Source organism: Carex rostrata, chromosome 2 (genome assembly GCF_964058835.1).
Source record: "Carex rostrata chromosome 2, lpCarRost1.2, whole genome shotgun sequence".
Classification (NCBI taxonomy): domain Eukaryota; kingdom Viridiplantae; phylum Streptophyta; class Magnoliopsida; order Poales; family Cyperaceae; genus Carex; species Carex rostrata.
In genome coordinates, this window is record NC_135919.1 from 2,041,226 (window position 1) to 2,054,829 (window position 13,604).

The 13,604-nt window shown below is 33.6% G+C and overlaps 2 protein-coding genes across 2 annotated transcripts; both read left to right on the top strand.

Moving 5' to 3' along the window:
• Positions 1 to 2,868: 2,868 nt before the first annotated feature.
• On the top strand, positions 2,869 to 6,336 carry LOC144568505 (RNA-binding ASCH domain protein). The gene is made up of 7 exons (XM_078318867.1): positions 2,869 to 3,152; positions 3,329 to 3,472; positions 3,731 to 3,798; positions 3,927 to 3,977; positions 4,147 to 4,206; positions 4,603 to 5,103; positions 5,973 to 6,336. The coding sequence occupies exons 1-7, from the start codon at positions 2,951 to 2,953 to the stop codon at positions 6,018 to 6,020; spliced, it is 1,074 nt and encodes a 357-aa protein (XP_078174993.1). The 5' UTR covers positions 2,869 to 2,950; the 3' UTR covers positions 6,021 to 6,336.
• Positions 6,337 to 7,715: 1,379 nt separating this feature from the next.
• LOC144568237 (serine/threonine-protein phosphatase PP1-like) lies at positions 7,716 to 10,723 on the top strand. The gene is made up of 5 exons (XM_078318520.1): positions 7,716 to 8,180; positions 8,467 to 8,707; positions 9,390 to 9,708; positions 9,812 to 10,021; positions 10,357 to 10,723. Exons 1-5 carry the CDS (start codon positions 7,997 to 7,999, stop codon positions 10,390 to 10,392), a joined length of 990 nt encoding a protein of 329 aa, XP_078174646.1. The 5' UTR covers positions 7,716 to 7,996; the 3' UTR covers positions 10,393 to 10,723.
• Positions 10,724 to 13,604: the final 2,881 nt, after the last annotated feature.

Consider the following 13,604-nt stretch of genomic DNA (forward strand, 5'->3'; position numbering starts at 1 on the left):
TTCCATATGTATAGCTTAGCTGAGGAAGTGATAGTCTGCCAAGAATACTATTTGTCCCTCGTATCTCTATACGAGCTATAGCATCACTGGGCCCCTTGGTAGAGTTAGATTATCTGCATGCGGTATAATTACAAGAGTAATTATATTTGATAATCTACTCAAGATCAAGAAAAGATTCAGTTAGCAAGGATGACACATATCTACCTTGAAACTGATCTGATAGCTATGAGACAGAAGAACAGACACAAGTAAATAGTTTACTGGATCGTGATATTGTACGGTACAGCATCATCTGTGTAATTGGATGGTCATGATGTGTTGCCAGATACCACTCATGATTATAGAAGTTAAAACAGTTTTAACTCTGTTTACCAACATAACACAGATCCTATTAGGTCACACCATATAGGAGCTACTCGGAGAATCTTACTGATTAATTATAAATTGATTATAATTAATATTAAGATGATTATAATTAATTATACGTGATATAATTAAATTATAAATGTCATTTAGAATGACAAGCAGAAACAACGGTTAATTTATAAACGTACACGTTACGTTGTATAAAAGTTACCGAACAACAACCGAAAAGAAATATAATTGTATATGACAATTATATATATTTGATTTGGATTTTAATTTGTTAATTATGGATTTGAATTATGGGTTTAAAAGCCCAAAAATAATCAAAGCCCAAAAATAATCAAAGCCTTAATTAAAATTAAAAGCCCAAAATCAAAGCCTTTTACTATTCATGCCTTAATGGGCCAAGGGCAAAATGGTCATTTCACACCTATGCCACCTTGCATGACACCTTAGGGTGTAGAAACATGGAGAAGAGTGTGGAAGGGGTATTTTGGTCATTTCACATATTAAAGCATGAGGTGTCAAGGTATTTTGGTAAATAGATTTGTTTTGAGGGGTATTTCGGTCTTTTGCGAACCTCCTCAAAACACTATAAATAGAGGGGTGAGGGTAGAGAGAAAACTTACTAATTCACGTGTTAATCTGATTACTTCGTTAATCGATTTTTCTCTCTTCCCCGGTTTCGTTTATTACGAGATTCGGAAAAATATATTTTTGCAAACTCTGCGGTATTTCTTGTTTTGCTTTTAAGTGAAACGGAATAACTTGGAGTCTTAAATATATTTAATCTGTCCCTTTTTGGTGAATAGTGTTTTTGCAGAATTCCGCGGTTTACGGTATTTCTGGCAGAAGAAATAAACTGCTCTCCGGTTGGTCCTGGTGGATAACCGATAGAGGTATCACACATGTGATACTCTGAGTCGATTCCTTCCCTGGTGTAGCTCTTCTCGCTCGGTCTGCATTCCAACAGTGATTTGGAAACAAGGTATAAACATGTTATATTAATCTATTTAATTGATAAATAGATTTAAAGCTTTAGAAAATCAATTATGGAGTAGATCTGTAAATAGGATTAAATGGATCTTCCTGATTCATTTAATCCGTAGCTTAAGGTAGATGCAAAAATTTTTGTTTTACTCTTTTCGCACCTTAAGCTAAATCAATGGGTTTGAATCGTCAAAAACCCAACAGGATCAACAATAAAAAAAATAGAATTACCGGGTAATAATGCAAAAATTCAATACAATGTATCATTATTATTGAAGATCTAGATGAATAGAAGAAAAACATTTTATTTATAAAGTCTTTGAGTGGGGTCTCCTATCTTGCATAGTTACACTCTTTTATTTTTGTCTTTTGCATAGAAAATTCAAAACAGAGACATCAAAACAAATCTATATTTCAATTAGTAGGTATATATGATCTACTTCTTAAAAAAGTGTTTTTTGTTTTATATTTCTAATTATTTGATGAATAGATTCTAAATGATTGAGTTAATATTGAAGGAAAAGGTAACCCTACTGATTAAATATAGGACGAGCACAAACCTATATTTCAATAATATATTGGATTTTTACGGATATTTACCCAACATATATTTTTTTTCTATTCTGTATTTTTAAAAGAATAATATGACAATATCAATTTTAGAAATTTGATAAAATTATGTCTATTATTTTTTTAAATACAGAACGACACATGGCACAAATAAATGGTAAAAAGGGACTTTATATATTTAAAATGAGTTATAATAAAAAATACAATAAATTGAATAAATTTGTGAGTTTCTGCAATTTAGAAGGAAAAATATGACATTATAATTTTGAAGGGTAAATGCGTAACTTCAAAATTTTAAAGGATTTTTAAAATTTAGTAGGGTTGTATGTAAATTTTGGAAAAAAATAAATAAATTTGAATTGGGCGGAGGGGCAGATCGATTTGTTGAAATCAGATATGAGACTTAAGAGTAATTTAAATTTGGAATTAATCTATAGACCGCTAAAACTGTTTATCCTTTTCTAATAATTCTGTTGGTGATTTCGAGAAATGGGCATTACACCTACGTTTGGTCCAATGACCTCTAACACCGTCAGATACGCATTACGATCTGTGCGCACGGAAATTTAACCAGAAATGCACGGATTTTAAAGTGGATCACACGCATCTCACAGATCGAACGGTGAATGAACCCATCGAACCAAAGTAGATCCGATGAGCATCGGAACTACTCTATTCAGATGAATTTCTAAATTGAAGAGGATACTATTTCGAGAAATGGCCATCACACCTACGTTTGGTCCAATGAGCTCTAACACTGTCCGATCTACATTAAGATCTGTGTCCACGGAAATTAAACCAGAAGCGCACGGATTTTAAAGTAGAGCGCACGCATTTTAATACAGATCGAGCGGTGAATGATGAATTTCTAAATTTAGGCGGATACTATTCCTATTATAGGCCCGTTTAAGGCAAACTATAATGCATTAATTCGTCGGGCTTTTCTCTTTTGAAACCCTATTCTGTTATTTCCTCTTCTTCAATTGCTCTTAACTCTATTGCGAGAATAGCGATCGAGAGAGAGATGAACGGAAGAGGTCGAGGTAATGGTGGTTCCATGGTGAGAGGTGGGTACGGAGGTGGAAATAGCGGAGGTGGTGGTGGCCGGGGAAGAGGCGCTGGGAGGTATAGTAACCCTTGCTTGACGATGCACCAGCCTTGGGCTTCTCTCCTCGTCCATGGAATCAAGCGTATCGAGGGACGATCTTGGCCTTCTCCCATTACTGGTATCTCTCTCTCTCTCTCTTTCTCTTTCTCAATTCCATTTGCAAACGGTGCATTAGCAGAAAGAAAACCTTGTTTTTTGATCAAGATAACATTACTACTTTAATCTGATTTGATCGCCTTGATTAGGGTTATTGGTTATCTAATTACCTTTTTTTTTAATTATTCAACTTCAAAGGCCGGTTATGGATTCACGCGGCATCTAAAGTGCCAGACGAAGAAACAATTAGAGCAATGGAGGATTTTTACAGGGAAATTTATGCAGTTGATGGAATTACAGATATCAAATTTCCTGAGCATTATCCTGTCTCCCGCTTATTAGGTATGTTTCTGCAAGCTTTAACTTACCAGAATCAGGATCAAGTTGGATAACTGTTTTGGGTTCTGTACCAGTAAACTAGACACTGGGTTTGTTCTCAATTTGGTCTCGTTTTCCTCCTTTTTACCAGATTTATAAGGGTATGGTGCAACAAACAACCTGAGCAACTGGTATAACCATTTAACCGTGTACTCCAAAATCTCATACAGACCAAACATAAAAGAATGTAAGGGAATTAAAGATATTTTTGCTTTATTTTAGGCTGTGTTGAAGTAGTCGGTTGTCTCAAAAGCGAAGAGCTGGTTTCCTGGGATGATGTACCTGAATCAGTTAGGATTCTTTTTACTTTACTCTTTTTGTATCATTTATTAGTCACATTTAAGGAACTATGTTTGAAGATTAATATTAGGCGTTATAATGCTGTGCTATGTTGACATTTATTGCTTGTTGGTTTCAGGTTAGGCTTGAAGGTTTGACCAATTTCTGTTGGTTGTGTGAAAACCCAAAGGTACAGAGCTACATAGTGAATAAAATAATCCATCTTAAGAAATTATTTCTAATTTTAATGTACTTCTCTTTTAGAGAACTAGCATGAATCTCTCATATTTGGCTTGTATAACATAAATTGTGTTTGAACTAGTATAGAAAGATAACCTTTGATTGTTCTTATTTTCCAGAAATTGCTAATTCCCTTTGAGATGAGAGGCAATCAGGGTGTCTACAACTTAGAGAAAAGGGTATTGCTTTTATGCTTTTCTATATTGCCCATGTTTTAAATTATATGTTGTCTTCTATACTCTTATCTGTTTGTTTAATTGTGTGTGTTTCTTGGGGGGTTGGGGGTGTTGCAGATAATGGGAAAAGTTAGAAATAAGTTTGCAATGTTCTGAAATCAGAATTAGGCAGATCAATAATCATTTGCAGATGGAAAGCATGCACAGAATTTTTTTTTTGCAATGTTCTATAATCAGAATTAGGCAAATGAACACCGTATTTACATGGAAAGCATGGGGAAAAAGATCAATCACCTTATTGAGTGCCAAATTCTCAGCACTATACTGCTTGTACCACCTTTCTAGATATTTCCATACATTACAACTTAATTGCTAATTATTTTTTATTTGTTTGTACAGATATATGAGGCAGCAGTAAGAGGTCTAACTGCAATGCAGGGCCCGCTTCCAGTCAAATTTCCGTTGCTAGACCCGAGTGACCGTTTCTCTCTAAGACCAGGCCATCTCTCTTTAAAACCTTTCTCAAGTGACGCTGTAGTAAGATCAGAAAGAGTCAATACTGCTATAGCAGGTGCCAGAGCTGCAGCCACTCAGTTCTCAAGGAATACTCAGGGCATCGCATCCACTGCATATAATGCTAGTGAAGAGAGTTTTGCTGCGGGCCCTTCTAGAGGTTGGTCTGGTGCCTCTACAGTTAGTGAACACTCTGAGACAATTCCTTTGAAGAACGCTAAGAGTGTGAACACTACTAAAGTTGAGGTTAGTGCCAGTACAGAGGATTCACAAGCTGTCACCACACGTTCTTCTAGGAATAGTCTTGTTATGGGCTCCACTGGAGGAGTTGGTGCTGATGGAGGTCGTAGAAGGGGCTCAAATACTTCATTAGGAGGTACCAATAAGGTATATATTTATTCTTCTTTGTTTTTCAGTTACATATCAGCGTGAGGATTGAATTAGTTTAGGTTTCTATAACATGCTGGTACCATTGCCCTTCTTGCCTGGGTTGTGCCTCTCCGGTACCAATCAAGATAAAGCAAGTTTTTGGTTTTTTTTCTTTGTCATTTTCTTTTCTTTTTGTTATTGTTTCATACCTACCTGCTGTCTGAGTTACAATTTTGCATGGAGTTGCCTTGTGCTTGCCAATTGTCTTTCTATTTCTTTTCTTTTTTCTTTTTTTTTTTAAAAAAAAATAGAGGCTAACAGTCCTGTTGTATTGAATTACTGAAACAATCTTACATAACAACCTTCTGCATCTACCCCTTAAACTAACAAAGCCCATGGAAACCCTATTATGCTTTAACTAGTCACAAACCCGCATCCCTAACTAGCTACTGGGGACACCCACTATGGGGCATGCAGTAACAAGGTTTCTGCTTTTGTATTGTTGCATCATCAGTTCCCAAACACAAAATCCTACCCCTTTCTTAAAAATAAAACTTTACCAGTAAAGAGATATCACAGCTGGTACTTACACTAGGATCTGTATATTAAACAGCACATCATAAACCCCACTGCCATATTTAAATCCATCATCCAGCAGTTATTGTACCAGTTGGTACCAGCACTTGATCATGCCCACCATTTGTCAGCTTCAGTACAGCTGGCACTGTGAATAGGAATGTAATCCATGTTCTATATGGTCACAGTTTTGTTAGAGCACAACTGATATAATTGTGCTTGCCAATCATGTTTGAACAATTTAATATTCAGCAAACTCTACCCTAAGTTACTGATTTACTAGTCTAAATCTAATATTTTGAAATTTTTAGCTTTTGGTTGCAGCCCTGAGAGACATAAAGTTGAATAAAGTGTGCTGACAAGCTCAACTGCTGAAGAGCGTAGGAAGTTTAATAAATCATGTGCACAGTGCTCGCTTTCTCAATAAAGTTGGAGCATCCTGGAAAATGCATTTTAAATTAGTGGATCAGCATGTTTTAATCGATATTTGTATTTGTTCCATTGTATATATCTATTCTGCTAAGATTTTCAATGTAAGAAGTGGTGAATAATGATTAACAATTTCTTGAGTCCTTGTAAATCTTTTATTTTGTTTTTTTTTCCTTCTACTTTGCCTCTCAAATTCCTGTCAAATTTTGAATTGTGACTATATATATCCGTCTAAGCTCTTTAAAATTTTATCTGTGATGCTTAGAAGCTTCCAGTTTATAACGATGACTTCCATTTGTGAATATATATACACTCATGGTATTATCACTTTGGTTCAAAATAATTACCTTAGCATAGCAATAACTGAAGTAATGAATCATAATTTGTATTAATCAAGTACTGAAGGAACAATCATCATCTAAATGAAAAAACATTATCTAATTTGGAATATTTCAAATAGCTTCTGGATAGAACATGGACATGGAAGAAAAAGGAAATATATTAATATGGTAAAATTTAATTATTTATTTCACTTTGCTAGTATGAGGAACAGCATACGCATACATTTTTTTCAAATTGATGCGCTAAGTCCTAGTTAGGTCTCATAATACCTAATCCATAAATTGTGAACTTTATAGTTATGGGAAAAATAAATATGCAATTTAAACAAAAGAGATTGTTCCAGAGGATGTACAAGATCAGGAGGAGAAAAATGCTACAACAGGGTAAGAAGGGAAAGAACAACAGGTTCAAATTAACAAAGAGATCTTTAATTTTAAACCCTTTTTTTTAACTATTCAAGGAATTTATTTGTGGCAATATCCTAGATGTTATAATGCAAACTATTAATATCCAATTTTGCATCTCCAAAGTAACTTCATTTGTCAAGTGATTTTTTATCATAATGGTTTCTGAGTCACAAGAATATTCTAGTTTGACTAATGATTAGAAACGCTTATTGTATGGAAGTGTCTGTATCGAAAACATAAATAAAAAAAATAAAATTTTTAGAAACCTATATATCTAGATCATAGAAGTGTCTGCACTAAATTTATAAGTTTTAATTAACATACAATAGGATCATACTATACACTAGAGCACCACTATAAAGATACAGAGCTAATTTGATTTCATGCAGTGCACCAGTCATATACTTATTCATTCGGTTTCTATTGATAGAGCTCTGTATGAAGCCAAATTAGCTCTGTAATATATTTACCTGACAAGATCAATGGGGAATTTAGGTCGGCTGGGGGAATATATGTTCTCTTTTTCTACACATCAATAGTGGATTGATTGGTCTATTGTTAACCGTTAAAGCACCAATCAATTCCTGAAATAATAGAGCCCAATTTACAGCCACTGCCAAGTACCAAGTGCACTTACTAGGACCACTAGTTGCAGAAACGCTATCCTCTGCGGAGGTTTTACCTGCGGTGCTGTGTGGTGGTTTTGATCTAGTCCATTCGTTTTGGATCGGACGGGCTGGATTAAGGGTTCACCAAATTTTGAGTTTTTTTAAAATTTAGGCAAGATCTGATCTGGTCCGTCCGATCCGAAACGAACGGATCAAATCAAAATCACCGCATAGCACCGCAGGTAAAACCTCCGCAGAGGATACGCTTCCACTAGTTGCATGCAACTTTTTGTCTTCCATTTCAGACATTCTACAAAGCAAATTCCATTGAGTTTGAATCAAAAAAAGTAAAAAGAGAAAAGAGTGGGAATAAATACCAGCAAAATTATGATGATAACAACGAATATATGATATATGTTCCAAGAAATTCTTTATGCTTTCCAAAAAGCTACTTTTTATCGCTTGCCATTATATTCTTTCTTCTTCAAAACTTGTATAAATTGGGGAGGTGGGTACATTAATTGTCTTCTAATTTCTCTATTTCTATAGATGGATAGAGGGGTGCTCGATAGTGTCATTAGGAGACTTTTGGAGGTCAAGGGTGCAAAGCCTGCCAAATTACAGCAATTACAGTTGCAGGAGTTTGAGATACAGCAGTTGTGTGCGGCATCCAGGCAAATTTTCTTGCACCAGCCAAACTTGCTTGAACTAGATGTACCTATTAAGATCTGTGGTATTGAAAATTAAACTTTAATTTTATTTACCTCTTTTCAAAATTTCTATACAGCTATTGAATAATTTAAGTTTCCTGGTACCAGTATCTGTACTCAACCTATCTGGTAAATTTCTTGGTACCAGTTTCTGACAATATTTCAAATTGTTGCCTTAGTTGAAATAGAGATATCATATGCCACAAAATTAACAACATAAAACCTATACTAGTCAAGGTCTAGCTATAATAGTTTGATCGATTGTTGTTTTGATAACTAGTTTCAACTACTATTCATTTTATCTTTTAGGTGACATTCATGGCCAATACTCCGATCTCTTAAAGCTTTTTCAATTCGGCGGTTTACCCCCGCAATCCAACTACCTTTTCTTGGGTGATTACGTGGACCGGGGCAAACAAAGCCTAGAAACTATTTGCCTCCTCTTAGCCTACAAAATCAAATATCCAAACAACATCTTTCTCTTGCGTGGCAACCACGAGTGTGCATCGATAAACCGCATATATGGCTTTTATGACGAATGCAAGCGCCGGTACTATTATATAAAATTTTATTAGATATATACCTCATGGAGTGAGGCTATGGTGATATGCATATTACGGATCGACTCGTGCTATGGATCCATATTTTAAAGTTCAAACAGTCAATCTGAACCGTTAAACATGATCTACATACGAAAATATACTCGGAGAGCAAATTTTACATCTCTTAGAATTTTTTTATTATTTTTTTTACATAGGTAGAAAATCACTTTTTTTAATGGTTCAAAATTTTCAAATCAAGTGATTTTCTACCTATCTAAAAGAATAGTAAAAGTTTTAAAAAATGTAAATTTTAGTTTGCAAGTACACGTTCATATGAAGATCATGCTGAACGGTCTGGATCGACTGATTGCACTTTAAGAACGAAGATATAAGTCCATAGCACGGGCCGCTATGTAATATGCATATTACCATAGCCTCACTCTACCTCATGATAACAAACCAATTTATCAACTCTTGTTGCTCTCCTCACACACATAAAAAAGATAGTTTCTTTATGGTACAGTTATAATTGCTTGAGGAAATATCTCAATAGTAATTACTTACTTTATTTTTCCTTTTAAAGTATGAGTTATCATCACTATAAATCATATACTTAATTTATTTTTTGAAGGAGAAAATTGTCTCATTGCCATGTTTTTTGACTTGGTTTGCTATCTAATTATCTAACAGGTACAGTGTTAGAATCTGGAAAACTTTCACCGACTGTTTCAACTGTTTACCAGTTGCAGCACTTGTAGATGAGAGGATTCTATGTATGCACGGCGGTTTGTCGCCAGATTTGTGCGATTTAAACCAGATAAGGAGATTGGTGAGGCCGAGTGATGTGCCTGATAAAGGGTTGCTCTGTGATCTTTTATGGTCAGATCCTTGCGGTGGTCTGCGTGGCTGGGGGCCGAATGATCGAGGAGTTTCATACACTTTCGGAGCTGATGTTGTTACCAACTTTTTGAAAAAACTTGATTTGGATCTCATTTGCCGTGCCCACCAGGTACTTATAAATGTTTCTGTTATATCAGCTGGAGCACAAACTTGTTTTAATTGAAAGTGTTTTCTTGGACTGGTAAAATTTAACAATTTGAGCATTAATTTAGGTTGTGGAGGATGGGTATGAGTTTTTTGCAAATCGGCAACTAGTTACGGTCTTTTCTGCACCGAATTATTGCGGTGAATTCGACAATGCCGGTGCCATGATGAGTGTAGATAAGGATTTAACGTGCTCGTTCCAAATCTTGGAAGCCGCGGATAAGAAAAGATATGGATATGGTAGTTTCAATTCTACATCTCCACTTACCGGAACTATGGTAAATTGGAATTTCTAAATTTCAACACTTTAGAGCACCTATATCAGTAAAATTAAAAACAGTTGTCAAGCAATTAACTTTTAATTTTTTTTACTGGCCACTTCAGCAATTATTACTATGTAGGAGAGAACGAGAGCCGATAGAAACAATAAGAATGTGATTTTCTTTAAAAGAAATCAGGAATTATGTTACATCTCAGAAATCAGAATAGAAATGCCATGCGTGCTCTTACTGAGAAACAATGCACTGTACATAAAAGATCTCAAAATTGATTTTAACTTATGATTCATGATTTGTGCTTTTCTTTTAATTTCCTTTTTTTTTGGGTCATGAAGTCTTCTCCGGTGCAGAGGCGCAATTGGAATTGGTGAGACGAACTACTGATGATAATTTGTGAAGTTCTTACTGGAACTGGTAGTCTTACTGATACTTAGATGGTTGACACATTGTATCTCATTACACTTTATCAATTTTTCTTTGAATGGGTTTGAATATAATAAATTATTACAACAAATATTTGTTATTCTGATACCAGTTTGTTAGAATTTTGAAAGAGACACTGAAACTATTAGGGATAAAAAAAAAAAAAATGTTTGATAAAGAAGATTGCATTCCATTTGACTTTCAATTATTTGTGTTTTCGATGTGATTTTAATTTTATGTGGGGTGGATTTGAAATATACCCCTTCCTTGTCGAATCTGGTCCCTTTCCTCGAATTAATGCTTTGAATACTAACCAATTGTTGAAAGATGAAAGAAATGATGATTTGAGTACTAACCAATTGTTTTTTTCTTTATCAAATAAATAGCAAATAAAGTAGATATATTGATTTGAACAGGTTTATTGAGCATCTCATTTCTGAATTATATTTGGTTTGATTTCCTCTTTCTAGATATGTTTTGTATTTTTAGCATACTTTAATTATAGTTAGTCATGTAGAAAAAGTTAGCAGGAAGGAGTTATTTCTTTTATTTTATTTTATTATTTTTGTGAGGATTAATTGCTTTGTAATTTCAAATAATGATAATGAATTATATCATTCTTTTACAATTATTAAATTTATGTCTCTTTTTAGAGCAACGAACACCATTTGCACAACAAATTAATTTACTAGATGGAATCACATCAAAAGCACAAATAATTGAAAGCACAAATGGTGTGTAACTGTGTTGGGCTAGTGTGCTATCAGTAGTATAAAACGTCTCGTGTTATCATAAAAAAAAAATTATAGGATAGATTTTCAAATGATGAATTCAAACCGCTCTAGCTGATGTACTTCACAAATATAATATTTTTACATGCAAAATTTATAAAAAAAAAAAATAGTTCAGTAGAATAAAATCAAGCATATAAAAAAATAAAGATTTGAAAGATAATTTTAGTACACTAATTTTTTTACCACTTGACTTAATATAAAATAAATTTATAAATTATGTATGTAAACTTTTATCAAAAAAAATTATGTATGTAAACAAATCACTTATTCCAATAAATATATCAACGGTTTAAATTGATCATTTGAAATCTACATAATAGATTTCCGAAACAATAGCATAATATGCCGTGGGACTATGGATTGAATCGGATGGTCTGAAAATAAATTGGCACGAATTTCAAAGCACAAATATGTCATTCCGAATTCCGACCGGCTGAGATTAAATCTGAGCAATCCGTTTCAATTGTGTTGAGTCAGGTACCTGGGAGGATACGGATCATAAAATAAAAAATAAAAATAAAAAATAAAAAAAGGTGATAGATAGGTCGTAAAATTGAAGAATGCGCGTAAACAGTTACGTTTCCCATAAGAAAAGGAAATCGTCATTCGTCAATTTGAGAAAGCAATTGACACCGAAATCAAATCATGAATGGTCTAAATTAATTACCCAGAAATAAGAAATTAATATGTCCCACTCACTCGCTATATATAAACTGGAAGGAAGACTGGTGAAAGAATCAACGAATATATTAATTAATTATTAGCTGCTGCAATTATAAGCTCTACTGAAAGCGATTCTGAAAACGACACAAAAATTTGGTTGACTCAAAACAAAACAAACACATCCAAACAAAAATATAGTCCACATCAAGAGTTGGCAGCTGGGGACCACAAATCTTTCCGGGATACCAATTAATTAATTAATTTTGTCATTTTGGATATTAATTGTTTGGTGTCTGCTCTGCTGGCTTGTATTAAACCTTGAAGATGAATTGGAAATTATTTTATTTACAAATTGTAACATTTATTTATTATAACTAAAATTTAAATTCAAAATCCTTTTTGTACTTCTAGCCGAAATTTTAATTTTTACCATTAAAAAAGATAAACAAAAAATTACGAAATATCAAAAAAATTTATTTTTGACACAACCGCAACATGAAATTGCATGCGGTCAAAAATTGAGTGTCCACAACTTCACATTGTGGTCAACTAATTTGTTTTTTTCGCTAACTTTGACGATTCAAATGTTTTAATTGGCCCAAAAATATGTGGGCCCACAATTTCACATTATTTGATGTGAGTAAGAGAAAATAAATTGTGACTGCAACGTAAAGTTGCAGAGACATATTTTCTCTTGTAATTTTATATTACGGCCGTGTTAAAAATAAAATTATAACTAAATCATAGTTTTTAGTTTATGTTTTTTCTTTTTTAATGGTAAAAATAAAAAATTTGGTACTTTCACAACTATGTTCTAACCTCTATTATGGCGACAAACTTAATTATGATATTATGAGACATTTTAAATTAATTTAAAAATATATATATTTTTATATGTTACAACATGAACTAAGCTGGATGGATGATTGTCTAAGCCAATTCTCAAAGTCATATTTAGTTGCGAAGCAAGAGAGTACTGAAAACTGTTCAAGTGAGACGTAAAACAGAAGTAAAATGAAGAGAAGAGATGATTTAGTACAGAACAAATGACTTTTATCTTTTCAATGCATAATAACTTACTTCACACTTATATATCCTATGGAGCCCATTTATTTGCCAGCATCAGAAAAAAAAAATTGTAATTTAAGCTATTAATTGAGATATAAAATATAAAAAATAAAATGAAGTAAGCAACTTAATCTTCATTAAATTTATATACCAACCCAAACATATATAACCCGAGAGATCAAGAGTTTGTCTTAGTTAAAACAAAGGTAATTAGTTTCTCACTGCACAAGTCCACAGGAGATCCATTTGGAGTCAACCACGACAATCAAGTCTTTGTTTCAGTTCAAACAAAAAAGGGTTCAACTGTCCCATCACATCACAAACAAAATTTTCTTAAAAGCCTGGACCTATCATGCTTCCTACTTGACTCACTCTTTGAGTCGTCGTTGTCGTTCCAAGCTAATGTCAAATTTTGGAGGTCAAGATTTTACCAGAGCAGTTTTGGCTACATTCAGCGCACGAATTATACGTACTACTACAGTCCGTGCGCTGTATAAAGTCAAAACTACTTTGTTAATATGCTTCTCCAAATTTTGAAGAAAATATCTGGGACAGCACGTAATCACATATACTGACATTGCACTAAATATTTATTATTAAAGATATATACTGGCATATCAACACATTCTATATTT